Source organism: Anastrepha ludens, chromosome 3, assembly GCF_028408465.1.
Source record: "Anastrepha ludens isolate Willacy chromosome 3, idAnaLude1.1, whole genome shotgun sequence".
NCBI lineage: Eukaryota > Metazoa > Arthropoda > Insecta > Diptera > Tephritidae > Anastrepha > Anastrepha ludens.
In genome coordinates, this window is record NC_071499.1 from 50,041,896 (window position 1) to 50,059,824 (window position 17,929).

A 17,929-nucleotide genomic window follows, 5' to 3' on the forward strand; every position below is an offset into this window, starting at 1 on the left:
GTGTAACCATATAAACAATGAATGCAACACACTTTTGGCCAAACAAGCTGCCAAATTCCTATTTGTTTTGTCAGTTTTATTTATTATTATTTTTATTTGTCTTGTTGCATTCGCTACACCCACATGTGACAGCCATGAAGAACAATTTTCGCTGTCTTTATATGGGTTTTATGAGTCACGAAAGAGTGTCAAATGTGAGGCATAAAATCTGATAATAAATGGCAGTTGAGCAGAATTCATTGAATGTTAAACTGCAAGAAAGGAAAATTCAATTCAATTGAAAATAAGAAAAATACTTACTTACTAGTTTTAAACTTTAAATTACGAAATGCAATATGACGATTTTTAAAATTGGAGAATTCTATTTGTTAATTTATAACTTTTCTGTAAAACTTATCTAACTATTTTCTAAAATATTTATTATAGAAGAAGAAAAAGAAAAAATTACGAATCGCTTGTGTCTTTATTTTAATAAGTCGGGCTTCTTATTTCAATTTACGATATATTCCCACATCTTTTAAAAAATGCCCTTAAGGTCTGAGATCTATCCTATTTAAAGTTCCGTTGGCTTATGGGAATCATCAACGCTTTATGTAAATGCTTAACACCTATGCGAAAAAAATTATCAAAAATCAAAGAGAATTTGCGTGACACTAAAGCTCCTTCCAGTAGATTTCCAGGCAAAATATATTGCCAGCGGTGCAGCAATAAGATTGAACACCTCCTTAAGTGTAAGCCTTTTAGAGTTTCTCGGACTGATGAACTATAAGTATATGCACTCCTGCCTACAGCTGCTATCACAAAGTTCACGACCCTCCTATCCTCTAGAAAAGAGTAGGAACTAAACGATTTAAGATAAGGCGCATGTATGCACAGATGACTCAAAGATCGGGGTGTATGTTCCAAATATTTGATGATTTTCAGTTTTTTGGCACACCCACTACTGCTGTGTTTTTCAGGCTGAAGAGAAAGCCGTGACACTGGTGTAGTCTGATGAGGTAACTGGAGATGATATCTACATTTTCACTGATAGTCAGAAGGCGATAAATCGCTCTTATAACAGTCGATAAGCTCTAAAGTAGCTATGAAAAGTATGAAACTCTTAATGAGAAGGCTGAGTCATTTAAAATAAGAGGTAGCATGGGTTCCAAGCCATTTGCCAAGACATTGAGGGGAACTGCAGAGCCAATAACCTAGCACCAACCTAAGTTACAATTCACAGACAATTACATGGCATACTCTTACAGACATGTGGGCTACTAATTTTTTAAGAAATTGTAAGCACAGCGAATGGAAAATGGTTTGACGAAACCATCTGCAGAATCGCCCGCCAATTGTGGCCGACTCTCAATGCTTAACGCACAGAATCTCTGATAAGAAGGAATAGGAATAGCTATACCGCACTGATTTCCGTTATAACGGGCACTACCTATAGGAGGGTACAGATACATTACTTCTGTAGAAATTGTCTAAATGAATATGAGGAGGAGACATTTGTGCACCTTCTGTGCTACTGTCCTTCTCTACGCAGATTCACCCATTTTAGGTAGAGAATATCTCAATGGATTAGAGCAACTCGGCTCGGTGGAAATTAAGGACCCTCTAAAGTTGTTGAATGGTTCTACTTGGTTTTAGGAGCGGCAAGGACAAGTTATCCACGCGGCATCACCACCGGAAGTGAGCCTGAGTGTGTCTCATAGTGGACAGCCGCTACAATCTAACTATTTAAAAGCGACTTCTTAAACGAGAATTTTTGACGTATACAGTAAAAAAAAAATTACCGAATGCCAACTAAAAAGTGACCTTTTCCAATGTGAAACTCATTTTTCAAAGTGAAAAGGTCACTGGCCTATAAGGCATTCATGACGCGTACTTTCGAATAATAGCTCTTACGAACTTGAAATTCCTATCCGTAAACATACGAAAAATAATTAAAAAGTACTAGAATTTATTTTTAACTTCTTTTTGTGCCGTCTTCGATTCTTCGAAGCGGATGTCGCATTCGCTGCCCATCATTTTGAACACACACACACACACACACACACCAGGTAAAGGCAACCAACCCCTTTTGTCGATTTCCTTATTTTACGAAATATTTTGCTACTGTTAATTAGCTTACCAAGTCACGTACCACGCACAAGAATACGAACAAATTGAATATTGATTATTTTTAATTATACTTTCTTGTCTTATTAACCAGTACTATTTGTACTTAAATATTCTCTAACTACATGCCTTTTTTCCTTCTTCCACTTTCATTTGCAGGAGCCTGATTCTTGGGTTGCCGTCCACCATCTACAGACACAGTCGGGCATTCTAGACCCGGACGATTGCGTCGGTGATGTAGCCGATGATCGTGAACAGATACTTGCCAGTTACGATGATTCCGGTCCCGATCCGGGCGTACCGCAGGGCGGTGGAGATGGCGCTTCTGGCAGCTCTTCTGTAGGTACTGGCTCTCCAGACATCTTCCGCGATCCAACCAATACAGATGCGCCAACAAATGGGCAACGCGGCGATGTGTCCACGCCACACATTGAAGTCACCAGCACCACCGCCTGTCCCGTGACCGGTCTCGGACTACAAGTGCGTCGCAGTAGTGATCCAAATTTGCTGGCTTCACTGAAGGCGGAAGGTGGCAATAAGCGATGGTCAGCGGCAGCACCACATTGTGGCGGAGACTCACCCGATCGTGTGCTGCTCGATAAGACCGGCTACCTAGCGCCGCAATGGGAAGAAGAAGATGATGGTCAGCAGCATTCGGCAAACGCACCGTCGCAGCAACCGTTCGCACGCTCTGGCCGCTTGTCCATGCAATTTCTAGGTGACGGTACCGGTTACAAGTGGATAGAGGCCGCTGAGAAGTTACAACATCAGCAGCACCCTCACCAGCAACAACAACAGCATCCGCAGCAACAGTCGTCTCATCAGTATGCACCGCAAGGACAAATGTATACAACCAAGTCTTTACCGCGTGAAAGTAAGCGCAAAGAGCCGCTCGGCCAGGCATATGAATCGATACGTGAAAAAGATGGCGAAATGTTGCTCATCATCAATGAGTACGGCAGCCCGCTTGGACTGACGGCTATACCGGACAATGAGCATGGCGGCGGTTTGTTGGTGCAACACGTAGAACCGGGTAGTCGCGCTGAGCGCGGACGTTTACGGCGAGGCGATCGCATATTGGAGATCAATGGCACCAAATTGATTGGACTGACCGAAGGTAAGGTGCAGGAATATTTGCGACGCTCATTGGAGGCGTCTGAGCTGCGTATACGCGTGTTGCGTGCCGGTGGAGTCAGCGGTGGCAATGCTAATCCACGAAATGGCAGCAAATCGCGTCGTCGCGACTCCAAAGTGGCAGAAATGATTGAGGCAGAGGAGAAGTTGGCGTCGTCGGTGGAGACCAAGGTGGCGACGGTATCGCCAACACGAAAGCCGAACACAGCGCCGGTGGGTACTTCACTGCAAGTGGCGAATACGCGCAAGCTTGGGCGTAAGATCGAAATTGTGCTGAAGAAGGGTCCAAATGGACTGGGATTTTCCGTGACGACGCGCGACAATCCAGCCGGTGGCCACTGCCCGATTTATATTAAGAATATATTGCCGCGTGGTGCTGCCATTGAGGATGGACGCTTGAAGCCGGGCGATCGGTTGCTGGAGGTGGACGGTGTGCCGATGACTGGAAAAACACAAACAGATGTGGTGTCCATATTGCGTGCGACACAACCCGGCGCTACAGTACGATTGGTGGTGTCGCGGCAGCAAGAGTTGGCCGAGCTGGATGAAAGAGAAATTGTAAGTAGGCGCGAGGGCATTGAGTAATGAATAGATTATTCAAAGTGTTTTTAAATATTGAAAGTAGAATAATTTATAATTCTCAATATTTTAATTCAGAATTAAAAAAGGTATTTTTACTCGTAAAAATTAATAATGAAAAAATTATATTTCTAGAACTATGAGGAAAAAGAGCGCGATTTGAATACACCACCAAAGCCACCGGCTCCAGTGCTTCCCTCTTCCCTTCAAAAGCAACACCAGCAAGATAAGCTGCCGAATGGCGTTCTAAAGTCTAACAGCGCACGCTCGCTGTTTGAGCAACACCAACAACAACAGCAATACCAGCTTAACGAATCTCAACACTTCATAGATGCCGGCAGTGAGTCAGCTGCCTCAAGCGTGAGTAGTTTTCGAATATCTCGAAAGAGGGGTCCTAATATTAATTTCCTTTTCGCTTTCTCTCTCAACTACAGGATAGTCTACAGGCAGGCATAGCTTGGCGCTCACGTGAGGTGCTCACACTACATATACCCGTCCACGATACAGAAAAAGCGGGTCTTGGTGTCAGCGTCAAAGGGAAAACCAGTTCGAATTCCAGCAGCGGCAATGGCTCTATGAAACACGACGGTGATTTGGGCATTTTCGTAAAGAATGTCATACATGGCGGTGCAGCATCACGAGATGGTCGGCTGCGCATGAATGATCAGCTGTTGAGTGTCAATGGTGTATCATTGTTGGGTCAAAATAATGCCGAGGCAATGGAAACATTGCGTCGTGCCATGGTCAACAATCCTGGTAAGCATCCTGGCATGATAACGTTATCGGTGGCGCGTAAAATCGCGCGTTCTGCCAGTTCTGGTGACATACTCGAGCAGACCAACAGCAGCTCAAACACGAGTGATAATTCCGGTGCCACAGTGATCTATCTGAGTCCCGAGAAGAAGGAGGCACGTGGTAGTGGTAGCGCAGCAAATGAAATGAACAGGTTAGTTAGTTAGTGTGTGTGGATTTGTGTAATGAGAATTTTACTTAAGTTTTAATTCATTCCACTTCGTGCAGATGGAGCAATCCCGTATTAGATCGTCTAACCGGTGGAGTTTGCTCCTCGAATTCATCACAACAGGCGCGTCGACCGTCACGCGATCTCTTGAACGCTGGTAGTGGAGGTGGAGGTAGTGGACCCGGCAGCGTTGGCGTGCATGGCTTGCGCAATGAAAGCTACTACATGGCAACGAATGAAACGTGGTCGCCAGCCTTGCATCAGCAACAAATGGTGAATGGCCATGTCAACAGCAACAATACAGTTTTAATCGAAGATGATCCAGAGCCAATGTCACCGTAAGTTTTATTACAGTGCTTAAGCACAAGTAGAAAGGAGGACAGGATAGCCAAGCGAATCTGAATATATTTTTATTCACGTTTTTATAATTATATATAATAGAAAGTTTTATTTATTATTTTCCCATTTGTTCCATATGCAGTACTCTCCCCCACCGTCCCAATGATTCAGTGTGCACACAGAATAGCAGCACCGCTCAGAACACTTCTACAGCGCCACCCGGTGCTCCGGTAAATTTCGATTCCACTTACTCCTCACAGCTAAGTCTCGAAACGAATAACTCCGGCGTTGAACACTTCTCGCGCGATGCGCTCGGTCGCCGTTCGATTTCGGAAAAACACCACGCCGCGCTGGATGCACGTGAAACGGGTACCTATCAACGTAACAAGAAGTTGCGCGAAGAACGCGAACGTGAACGTCGCATACAACTGACCAAATCTGCCATCTATGGTGGTTCGATGGAGTCGTTGACGGCGCGCATCGCCAACGCCAATGCCCAAATACCCGGTTATAAGCACACGAAGGCCGCCTCTGGTGTCGAGACACAACAAATGCAGGCAGAAGCGCGCGATCAAGTCGGCGATTTGGGGCCCTCGTTGGGCTTGAAGAAATCTTCATCGTTGGAGTCTCTGCAAACTATGGTGCAAGAGATACAAATGTCGGACGAGCCACGCGGACCGACGGCGTTACGTGCGCCGCGTGGACGCGGACGTGAGGATAGTCTGCGTGCCGCTGTTGTTGCAGATCCAGAAGCTGGCAGTGAGTTACAAATTGAATGTAAACTTTTCACGAACATATATTCATTTCTATATTTTCGAACGACAGAACCGCGCAAGCACTGGCTGCTCGAGGAGGGTACCGATCAGGATGGCGGTTTCGCACACCGCAACGGTCCCTTTCAGAGTTCGTTGAACGATGGCAAACATAAATCGCGCGCCAAGAAACCGAGCATATTGCGCGGCATTGGACATATGTTTCGCTTCGGTAAGAATCGCAAAGATGGCGTTGTACCGGTAGAATCTCAGACGCCTTCAGTGGCTGAGCGCCCGCCCGCTAGTTTACCCACTAATCAGTTGCCAGCAGCAGCATTGGCAGCGCTCGATCGGAATACGAAGCTGCTGCCCCCAGCCTACCAACCGCCGCCACCCTTACCGCCTGCAAACGCTGCCGGACCAGGTGGCAGCGGCGTAAATGGTGGCAGTGGAAGTGGCGCTGCCGGTGGCATAGGCGGTGTGGGTAATATGTCATCGAACTCGAATGGTATACACCACAATGATATTTTCAATCATCGCTATCAGCACTATGCCAATTACGACGAACTGCATCAGCAACAAATTAGGTGAGCGCGCGTTTGGTTCGCTACAAATTTTATGAACTTATTATTTCTCATCAATAACTGAAACTCTCGCATACACTCATACATTTCTATATACATATAGACACATACATTCATATATAATAAATTCATGCAAATTGCCAAGTGAGCGAAGCGCTTTATGCAAGAAAAAACAGAAAAAATACTAATGGTTTGCATTTTGACAAAGAATTTGTTAAAGCAAACGCCAAAAAATTGCATTTAAACAAATACTCGTTTACATTTTCACTATCTTTAATGGCTCTTACATATTCTCTTTCTCTTCCCATCACCAATCACCACCACCACCATATCACTTCTATTCTTCCGTTTATTTTTTCCATTTATAAAAATAAACCTAAAAACTAAAATTAAAAAAAAATGCGCAATGCGTATTGAAAAACCCAAAAAAAATTATCACTTTGCAAAATCAAAAAAAAAAAAAAAAATCAAAATACAATGCACTGTGTATGCACGAAAAACATCAGCGAAAGCGAAAACAACGCAGCTAATCATAATCAGAATAGTTCAGATGTTTTATCGGAATCGACATTAGAATGCATGCGGCAACAGGTTCTCAGGCAGCGCATTAAAGTCGAAGCGGAAAGGTAACTACTAACTACAACACACACACATACACTCATGCGTATACATGCATATGCAAATATGTTGTTGTATATGTGTGGTAGATGAAGCACTTCTTACTACACGCCACTTACTGCTCAATTAACTTACTACGTCTTTTTTCGGTTATCGCTTGGGTTCCTATTGCAGCTTTTCCCCTAGATATGTGCGTTTGAAATCGGAAGATTGGATTTGCTTTGAACTAAAGTAATTGCATTTTTTTCATTATCAGCTTAGTGATAGCAACCTTAGATCTTGTTTGTATTGTAGTTATAATTTAAGCATTTATATGTAAATTTAGTTTAATGCCTGCCACACTTTTTTTTGTACTTACTAATTTGAATATTTAAACATTGAATGCTTTATTTTGATTTTATAAAAAAAATTTTATAAATAATTATATTTTAATTATTGTACGATATTATGATTTAGTCGTAAGTAATACAAAAAATACTTTTTTTTTTTTTGAAGAAGGGAAAATTGATATAATTTAAGGGGTTATATATACCTTGTGAGCCCGAAAAAATGGACGATTGTCAAAATTTTTTTAAATAATTATGTTTTAGAACTTTTATTCAAATGAGGCATATATCATACTGAAGAGTAATTCTCGAAGAAAACATTTTGGTGTTTTTGTTTTAAAAAATGTTATTATTTATTGTTAATATCGCCCCTCCCCCGAAACGCCGTTTTTTAGAAGAGGCTTGCAGTGATCACGGTAGCGCATGAGCAGCTCAACTGGAATCATAAAAATTAAATGATTATTGTAGAAAAATGTTTTTAGGGAATCTGAACGGTTTACTTACCCAAAAAAAATTTTCTCGATATGAAAACCGCTTTGCACCAAAAAAAAAAACGATTTTTGAGGGGTTGAAAAATTAAAAAAAAAATTAATTCCAGCGAACTATGCTAATATTTAAAACAAGTAAACCGTTCAGATTCCCGAGGTTGTAACTTCGAATAATTAAAAAAAAAGTTTACGCAAATCGGTCAAATAGTTTTTGATAAATATTGATCACCGCGACGGTAATTTTGAAAAAGCACGACTTCGAAATAATCGCGTCTAAAGTTTTGCGTGCACTTCTCGTTCCAAGAAAGGTCGCGCGCTTCCACGTTCGGTAACTTTCGGTCTAGTGCTCCGATCTGTATGATTTTTTGAATTTATATTTTTAAGATGATGTACTTTTCGAATATGCCATACAAAATTTTTCGTTTTTGTAGTCCAACACAAGGTATATAACCCCTTAATTAAAAACTTTACTAGCTGCAATCCTAGCACCTCTTTAAATATATGTACGAGTATATACTAGGTCTTGCCATAAGTTCTGTGACAAATTTTACAACGTATACGGCGAGGACAGTTTGCTCTCCTTCTCAGCGCACACAACCGCAATTGCCACTAAAGTCCAAAATCGCAACAAAGTCCTCAAGTCGCTTGCCGGCAGCACTTGGGGCAAAGACAAAGAACTGTTGCTATCGACATTTCAGGCAATTGGTCGGCCGGTTCTAAACTATGCTGCGCCTGCCTAGTCGCCTGGTACTAGTGACACGCAGTGAATAAAGCTACAGATATGCCAAAATACTGCCATTCGGACAGCGACCGGCTGTCGCCTGATATCCCCTATTCAACACCTTCACAATGAGGCACAAATGCTCCCTGTAATGGAGCATAACAAACTGCTCAGCAAGCAGTTCCTGCTGGGGTGGGTTTCACCTTTACAGACACCTGCTTGAGCCAGAGCCGCCTCCTAGGCACGTCAGGAGACACCTTTTAAACTATGTCGACGAGATCCAGAACAAAACTGACAGAAATCTACTGGACCAGATAGTATTTAGACAGTCAATAAACGACATTCACCGGGAGACCGTCACCACTTTCTTAAGCTCTCGTCCTGTGAATGCAGTAGTCGGAGCCCAACCACCACCTATTGCAGATGAAGAGCTCCAGCTTCCCCGTGAAACACGCGTAACACTGGCACAACTACCTTCTGGATACTGTAGCAGGTTAAACTTCTACTTATCCAGAATCGACCCCGTCGTACTAAATATACATATGTCCGGCATGTGAAGGCACCCCGCACGACACTAACCACCTTTTCACACGCCCTCTAAAACCTACTCATCTAACACCCCGCTTCCTGTGGAACTAGCCCGTCGAAACAGCATGTTTTTGGGCCTACCTGTAGATGAGCCAGACGAAGGCGACCGCTGATATACCCCACACTGACGGGGCTTGTAATATATTACTGTTAAAACAACAAGAAGTTTTCGTTTAGTTCGTTGTATAATATTCGTATTGACTGTTGGTATTTCGTTGACAAAATTGGAGAATAGTGAGACCTAAATTTTTCGCCATATCGTCTATTGGCTGCCAACCTTTCTACTGCCTCGCTGGTCTGAAGAACGATCTTGGACGTTGTACTAAAGGATGTAATTGCTTTAATGACTGCCTGACTATCTATGACTTAAAGTTAACCTTGGAGTTGGTCCCACTAGTATCACAAGCTATACATTTTACTTATATGTGATGAGCCTTGTAGTTGTTTTATGGTTATAAACAGACATTCGCCCTTCAGAGGTGACGAAATTTTTAGGTCCATCATTTGAAGTGCAAGAATAACAAATTTTAGAAAAAATTGCTAAAAAATTATTTTCTTACAGGTAAAATAGGGCAAAGAACTTAGTCAAATGTCATCTTAATAATATTTCTAATATTTTATGATTTTATTTTCTACTTAATTTGTAAGTAACTCTATTTATATAATTCCTTTTTTAGTTAATTCGCTTGGTTGGTTACTTGCATTCTAATGTTCGCAGAATCAACAAATGAAATTTTTTTCCACCACATATTTTCATTAAACATTTTGCATGCCTTTTTTTTTTCTCTTCTCACTTTTACTATTGCTTTGCGTTACTGCCATTTCCATAGGTGTTCCCCTACCTTTGGTGCATTAAAATTTCTGTTTTTTTTTATCTGATACATCAGCATTACTCATGTCATTTCTCCTTTTTGTATTCATTCTCTCTTACATATTTTCTCACCACACCACACCAAACATCGCCCTGCTTCGCCATGTCCAACGCTTTGCTGTATATTTGGTGGATGTGTGTATGAATTGTGCAGTCGCCGTCATCAACATTATCATTCGCAACGCAGTGCACGCTCACAGGACATCAATCTGCAGCATCATCACGCTGCCATGTTAAGCAACAACGGCGGCGTCGGCGGTGTTGATAAAAGTGGCATATTGCGTCCCACTTCCACCTACTATGAATACGAGACGGTGCAGCATAATGTCAGTCCGGCAGCGGTGGCCGCGCAACATCATCAATTGCGCAACGGCAGTCTCAAACAGAATGGCCATCACTCGCCGATTACAGTCAATGGCGTGCAGCAGCATCAGCAACAGCAACACAATAACAATCATCATCACCACCAACAACAGCAACAACAAGCACAAGCACAAAAATCAGGACCATCGCAAGCGCAACCGCACTGGAAGTCAGCCACCATGAATGGTTTTTCGCCCGCCTCATTGAATAGCAGTGCGCGTAGTCGCGGACCATTCGTTACGCATGTGACCATACGCGATCAGAGTTCGGCGACAATTGCAGCGCAACCCACCTACCAAACGGTGCAAAAACAACAGCCACAATTTGCTAGCGCTGTCGTTGGAGGTGGCGCGCAGCCGCATCCATCGAAAGTGTGACTATAGGTGCCGGAGCTGCGCCCAAGGCGTGGCGAAGTGCAATCAAGCCGTGTGGTGGTGGGATACACGGAGCCGCCAGAGTACGCGGAACGAGCGAGCGATACAAGCGATGGGGGTGGCAATGATGGCGACAATGATTATGATGATATTGACACGGATGTGGTGGAGATTTTCTATTTGGCCACGGAGTGTTGAAGTGCGCGCTGCAATTGTTTTTCTAAGTCAACAGCAAGAAGAAAAATGCCTAGCCAAGCTATATACCATAGCTGTGCAACAAAAACAGAAGCGGAAACATAAACAGAATATGCGGAATACATTTAGCAAAGTATGTGACGGCGCGTAGGCATTGAAACAAAATCCTTAAATCATGAGACTGTAACAAAACGAAAAAAAAAAATGTTAAGTGTGCAGCTAGCATTCAATTACAAAAACACAAATTTGTAATTTATAGATGTATGTGTGTACTACTTGTTGTTGTAGATAAGATTTGTACTATGTAAAGCTAAGAAAATGAAAAATAATGAAAGTGAAAAAGGTAGCGGTAGGAACGGCTATTTTGCTGGGAAGCGTATTTTGTTGAAAATTTTGCGAAATTTTTTATAATTTAGCGATTTAAACAGTATTGCTTAATTTTATAATAATTATGTTTTTTTGTTGTTTTTGTTTTTGTCGAACGCGTGAGCGTGAATAATTTAAGTAAAAAAAAAATCGAATATATGGAAAATTACTACCGCAAATAACGAAACGAAAAAAATAGAAACTAGAAACAGGTGGGCAAATAAATTGCTAAAATAAAATAGGAAAAATTCATATAATAAATAACATATATACATATATGTACATACATATATGTATGTATATACATTTTTTTTCGAAAAGCATTCCATTTTGCTTTAAAAATTATGTTGAAAAATATGCTTTAATTTATCTTTTTTTCCAACCTTTGTCAGCGTGGTAGGCTAAGAAATAATGCTTTAAACCGAAATATTTTGAAATATTACGTAGTAGCGTATAATAAATTGCTTATATTTGAAGCAAGACAAACGTATGAAATTTAAAAAAATGTAGATGAAAAAAGTCTTAATAATTTATAAAATAATTAGTGCTTATTTCTGACTTACTTAAATGTTTTTGTTTTATATTTTGTTATTTTAGCATTTATGCGGATTTATAAACCATAAATTTGCGACCTTGTAAAGTATGCGTATACAAAATATGCAAAATATTATGAAGCGAAAACATTTTTTTTTTTCATATTTGTAATTTTTGAAAATATCTATATAAGATTATATATTATTCACTTACAAAAGTAAATGCATTAGAAATATAGACGCAGCAGACAAAAATTGTACAATAGAAAGTACTGTGAAAATGACTTTATATACCAGAAAAAGTAAATAAATTTAAAAAATAAAAATCAAAATTTGAATGAATGAGTTCAGTTGCTGCGCTTCCGAAAACTATGTAATTTTTGGTGAGAATCAGAAATTCAGTAGGTCATGCAAAATCATGCAACTGTTGCTCGCACTTTTGAGCTGTCATGCATACCACAAACGCCATGCATTTTTGAGTTCATCGCACGCCTTGTCCTGCTTTGCGCTTACCAATGTAAACCGCCTGTTTGCGGGTGGTCACTTCATGCTTAGACGCAAAGACTCTTTGCACTTTTCTCACTACTAACAGCTACCATTTTCCTGAATACTAACTAACAGCAGTTTAAATAAAATTATTATAAAAAAAAGAGCTGGGAATGGCACTTTGGAACACACGGCACACTTACTATAAAGCAGCAGTGAGTAGCAAATTCATTCAACTGTTGGAACAACAACAAGTTGAGTAAAATTGTATGGGAATGCTGCTAAAATGACAATCCTTTGCCGGATAGGAATCCCGCGCTCGCTCAGACCAATAAGCGTCGAGTGTCGTAGGAACGCCGATAGACGTCATCGACGAGGCTTGCCCGTTTTTTATTATTAATTTTTTTTTTTCAAATTAAAATACTACTTCAACCTAAGAAATTATTTAAACTTGATAAAGAAATTTTCCATATTTCTTAATTGAAATTGTCAGTGTTTTAAAAATTTGTTTTTTCAGTAGAATCATGTGAAATATGTGCAAGAACTAAAGAGTAAAATTTTTGCCAGAAAATTTACAAAAAAATTTAATGGATGACTATAGTAAATTATTAATAATTTATACACAATTTTTTTATAGTTTTTTGGGACAAAATATTAAAAAAAAATTTCAGCGTGAAAATTTTCTAAATTATACAAATTTTAAATATCTGCATTATTGGACAAATAAAGTTTTTTTGTTCCAAAATTTTCATTTTCAATAGATTTATGGGAAATAGTTGTGAAACTATTGAAAAAAAAAAAAAAAAAAAAAAAAATCTTTAAATTGTGCCAGTTTTTTGTGCGAAAAATTATTGGAAAAATTATGAGCTGAAATTTCATATATCTGCATTATTGGCCAAATAAAATTTTTTTCTCGTTCCAAAATTTTTATTTTCAATAGAATTATGGGAAATATTTGTGAAATTGCTGAAAAAGCAAAATAAACATCTTCAAAAAATGGGCCAGTTGTTTGTGCAAAAAAAAATTGGGGAAATTTTAAGCGCTAATTTCATATATCTGCATATTTTTTGTTCCAAAATTTTCATTTTCCGTAGATTTGTGGAAAATATTTGAGAAATTGTTGAAAAAAAAAATCTTTAAATAATATGCCAGTTGTTTGTGCAAAAAATATTTGGAAAAATTTTGAGCTCAAATTTCATATATCTGCATTATTGGCCAAATAAAAATTTTTTTCTCGTTCCAAAATTTAATTTTGTGAAATTGTTGAAAAAAAACAAACAAAAAATCTTTAAATTGTGCCAGTCTTTTGTGCGAAAAATAATTGAAAAATGTTGAGCCCAAATTTCAAAAATCTGCATTATTGGACAAAAAAAATTTTTTTCTTGTTCCAAAATTTTCATTTTCAATATATTTATGGAAAATAGTTGTGAAATTGTTGAAAAAAAAAATCTTTAAAAAATGTGCCAGTTGCTTGCGCTAAAAAATAATTGGAAACATTTTGAACTCAAATTTCATATATCTGCTTTATTGGCTAAATAAAATTCTTTTTCTTGCTCATTTAAATCAGAAAAAAAGAGAGGAGAAGCTTAGCGTCGTTTCCATGGCATGCGGGGCTACTTTACTGTGACTGTCACTACAGCAGCATTTCCTAAAATAAAATTGGGAACAACTAATTTGTATGAATGTTTGGTTTCAAAACAAAAAAAAAAACAAAAAAATTGCGTTGAAACTCGTGTGCGATTTTGATCCAAAAAAAATGATCTCCTTTGACCCACACTGATTAAGCTGGAGTAACTTGCGAATCTTTTCGGTGTTTCTAAAAGTCGTGTCTTTTCTAAGCTATTCATTGCTAATAATCTAACCATTTCTGTAATCTAATCATTTCTAATCCTTCGTATCATTTCTTTTGTGTACTGCGAAGACTTCCAAAGCATTAAAATTAATTTTTTTTCTTCTACAAAAAAAAAACAGTTCAGTTTTGATTAAATATGTGGCTTATAGGGGCAGATTCTTCTGTGAACAACCTTGCCCATATTTTTGCGCTCATTCTCTTTCGCCGCATTTTTTCCTTTCGCAATGCAAGCAGTGGACAGCTCATGGTTGAGCGAGCAAACGCAGGCTCTTTAGGTTTTTTTTTCAGTTTTCTTTTCCGGTTTTTTTGTGTTTTTTTTCTTGTTACTCTTCTGAACTCTGTGTATTCTTTGTTTATACTCGCGATTTTTTTTTTAATTTTTATTTAACTTAAAAATAATTTTTAATGAATGGTATTTAAAAAAAAATTAAGTTAATTATATACAAGTATATAGTTTCTTTTTTGTTTTGAGGAAATTTATTTTTTAATGAAATAACATTTATTTTTTAATGAAAAAATATATTTTCTTTTAGTTAAAATAATTTTGTAAAATTTGTATTGCTAAAACTACTATTGTACTTAAAGATGTAAAGAAAAAAACGAATGCAAATCGTGGCTAACAACTTACTAATCAGCGTTGATATTTATTATTATCGCAACTAACTACAAGTATACAGGCGTCCCTCGTATAACAAGGTGTATAATAAGGTGTAAAATTTTATGATAGCTGAAATTTCGTTCCAAATACTACATAAATGAAAAAGGAAGTTACCTTGAAGTTGTTATTAAGAAAAAAAAATTAAATTCAATTTTATGATGAAATACAAAAATTAAAAAATACAACAAAAAATATATTCAAAGACTAATAATAATAATTACATAGGGGGTATTCCCCTTATTGAATGGAAAAAAGTTCAAATTTAAAATGCATATTTTTCAAAATCGTGTTATATTAATATCAATTCTTGTACCGTGTAATATCGAAACAGTGTTTTACAAGTACCGTGTTATACGAGGGACGCCTATACACGTTTTTGTTGGTATTTCTCAAATTGCCATTTTGTAATTCAATATAATATACGTATACAAAATTTTCTTGTTTTACATATAATTTTTTTTGTTTAACATAAAATTTTTTTTTAACATATAAATATTTTTTTTTAACATATAAATATTTTTTTTTACGTATAAAAATATGGGAATTTTGTGTGCAGTTGAAAAAATATAGCGCGCTTCGTGCAAAGGAAAAGAAAACTATCAAAAAAATATTAGTAAATCCATTAGAGTTTAGAGATTTTGAAACAATTAAATGTCACCTCTAAAAATAATTTCTAAAAAAAATCAAAACTTTACTTTTCGCACTTTTATGCAGGAGCCATCAGCAGTGTTAGTGAACGATATTTGAATCGCTTTTAAAAACTTGCACCTATAAAATGTGTTCAATAGTGCATTAATTCCACACCCCGTGTTCGCAGTCGCTTGAAGCCTTGAAAGTCGGCCTCATTATCCTAATATTGCCACACCTAACTCCGCTCCTTAGAGCAAATCTAATCTCGCACTCAATCAGCTCACTCTCATTGCGCTCACTGCTCATTTGCCTTCACATAAGTTTGCTTATGTGTGTCATGAAATACATAAAATTTGTAGGTATACAACACATATGTATGTACATACACATATTGATGTACTCGTATGTATGAGTGTAAACATTTTGTAAATAATAAATTTAATAGAATTTTTCGTTTGTTTTTAATTTTCATAAATAAGACATTGCACATAAATGATTGTGTGCCCACATACATGCCTATGTAAATATGTATGTTTGCGCATAATTTCACACCCATGTTACATGGTGTACTATATACATACATAAGTAATCATATAAATCGTTCCATTTCACATTTTTGTTATTCTTGACTGCAAAGTGGGAGAAAATATTCCCTTGTGCTGCATTATTTGTCATTCTTGTTTTGTTTTTTGTTTTATTTCATTCTCATCACTTTCCATTGTATTTATAAGTTTATTTAGTTATTTGTTTAATTTGTTCATAGTTTTAATTAATTAATATTTTCTTAAAAAAAAACTACATCTATGCGTACTTAACCTAAAAAATATGTAGTGATTAATATAATATTTCATAAATTACTTAACGTACAGTTTAAGTTAATTGTAATTTGAATTTAGACCAACATTAAGTGTAAGTTAATACTAAGAAATTGAAATGAAACATTAAAGATTATGTTATTTTTAATAATAAAGAAAAAATATAAAAACAAACACTAATCTTTTCTAATTCAAACACTAATTCTGCGTGACTAATATGGTTGCATGCGAGTTGATTCAACATAGAACATACCCTGTAGGAAAGTCATGAACTCTTGTGATATGGTTACTGGTTCAACATTAGCGCTCATTATTCGCGAAAATGTTATGAATAAAAGATTATGCAGTTCGAAGTAGAATTTCAATGATTCGAAGCCGTGAGCTACCGAATGATATCATGTATCAAGCCATTCGGCTATGGCAGCCACTTTATAGCTCCTACTCGAATTATTGCACGAAGCTCCTAACTTCGTGACTCGTGGAAAACTACGTGGCTGAAAGCTCCAGAAAATTCTGTATTCCTCGTTCATCGTTTAGCTCTTCTGTTCTTAATATTTGCTCTAAGTTTCTCCTCAACTTGTGAAATCAGGAGATTCAGAGGGTGTGTATGCTAGAACGCGATTCCCCAAATGTCTTAGGCTCTTTTCTCGCGCACTCGTCTGCTTAATTTATTTACACTGGAAGTATGATGCAGCAATTTGTATGTGTACAAATTATTAAATGTAATCACTTTTCGTAAAATATTGAAAATAAACCATTCATGCCAACTTTGATTCGGTGAGTCGAACCATTGCAGCAAGTCTCCCAATCTGAAAGCGAGCAATGGATCGGTAATATACGAGGTATGTTCAGAAAATAAGGTAAAGTTTCGAATTTCGCGGGCTACGTACATTCGACTTTCGATTATTATTTTTTTTTATGTTGGTACACTCGTCTCGAAGATATGTTCACGGTTTTAGCAATATAGGTTGTTTAGTTTGTTTGTGAGAGGCATAAATACATAATAAAAGGTTTTTCAATAAGAGGTGTTATTTTGATATTCAAAGAAAAATGCTATTTTTTAATATAAATGATCGGATGTCTGTTTCATTATAAAGGGGAAGGTATGCCATTAATAGTAGAAAATAACATCAGGCAAATGACCACCACGTCCACGCTTGCAGGACAATATCCTTTTCATGAAATTTTCCATAACCGAAATGCAAAGTGGCTGCCCTATGTCCTCGATAGCCTCACGAATTCCATCTTTGAGGTCTTGAATCGACCCTGGGCTGTTGGCGTAAACCTTCTCTTTCACGTGGCCCCAAAGAAAAAGTCACAAGGTGTTAAATCAGAAGATCTCGGTGGCCAATTGTGATCACCTCTTCGAGAGATAACGCGGTTTGGAAACTTTTACCGTAAAAGATCAATGGTAATCAATGCTTGTGTGGCATGTAGCGCCGTCTTGTTGAAAGTAAACATTGTCCGGATCAATACCGGCCATAAAAAATCGTTAATCATCTCTCGATAGCGCAATCCATTCATCAATAACAACTGTTATTGGAAAAGCCTTTACAAGTGTTTTGCGTGTTCGGCGTTTTTCTGCTATCG

The 17,929-nt window shown here is 38.0% G+C and overlaps 1 protein-coding gene across 8 annotated transcripts in view; it reads left to right on the top strand.

Moving 5' to 3' along the window:
• The window catches only part of LOC128857913 (partitioning defective 3 homolog), a 90,555-nt gene extending 79,596 nt beyond the window's left edge, over positions 1 to 10,959 (top strand). For 6 of the 8 annotated variants that reach the window (XM_054093747.1, XM_054093746.1, XM_054093749.1 and 3 more), the window contains 9 exons: positions 2,266 to 3,798; positions 3,955 to 4,179; positions 4,254 to 4,765; positions 4,840 to 5,118; positions 5,262 to 5,878; positions 5,945 to 6,458; positions 6,962 to 7,081; positions 7,248 to 7,304; positions 10,222 to 10,959. In XM_054093747.1, the coding sequence (XP_053949722.1) occupies positions 2,266 to 3,798; positions 3,955 to 4,179; positions 4,254 to 4,765; positions 4,840 to 5,118; positions 5,262 to 5,878; positions 5,945 to 6,458; positions 6,962 to 7,081; positions 7,248 to 7,304; positions 10,222 to 10,807 (4,443 nt within the window). In that variant the 3' untranslated portion in view covers positions 10,808 to 10,959. The remainder of the gene's footprint in view (positions 1 to 2,265; positions 3,799 to 3,954; positions 4,180 to 4,253; positions 4,766 to 4,839; positions 5,119 to 5,261; positions 5,879 to 5,944; positions 6,459 to 6,961; positions 7,082 to 7,247; positions 7,305 to 10,221) is intronic. The other 2 variants (XM_054093752.1, XM_054093753.1) reach the window with 2 other exon arrangements.
• Positions 10,960 to 17,929: the final 6,970 nt, after the last annotated feature.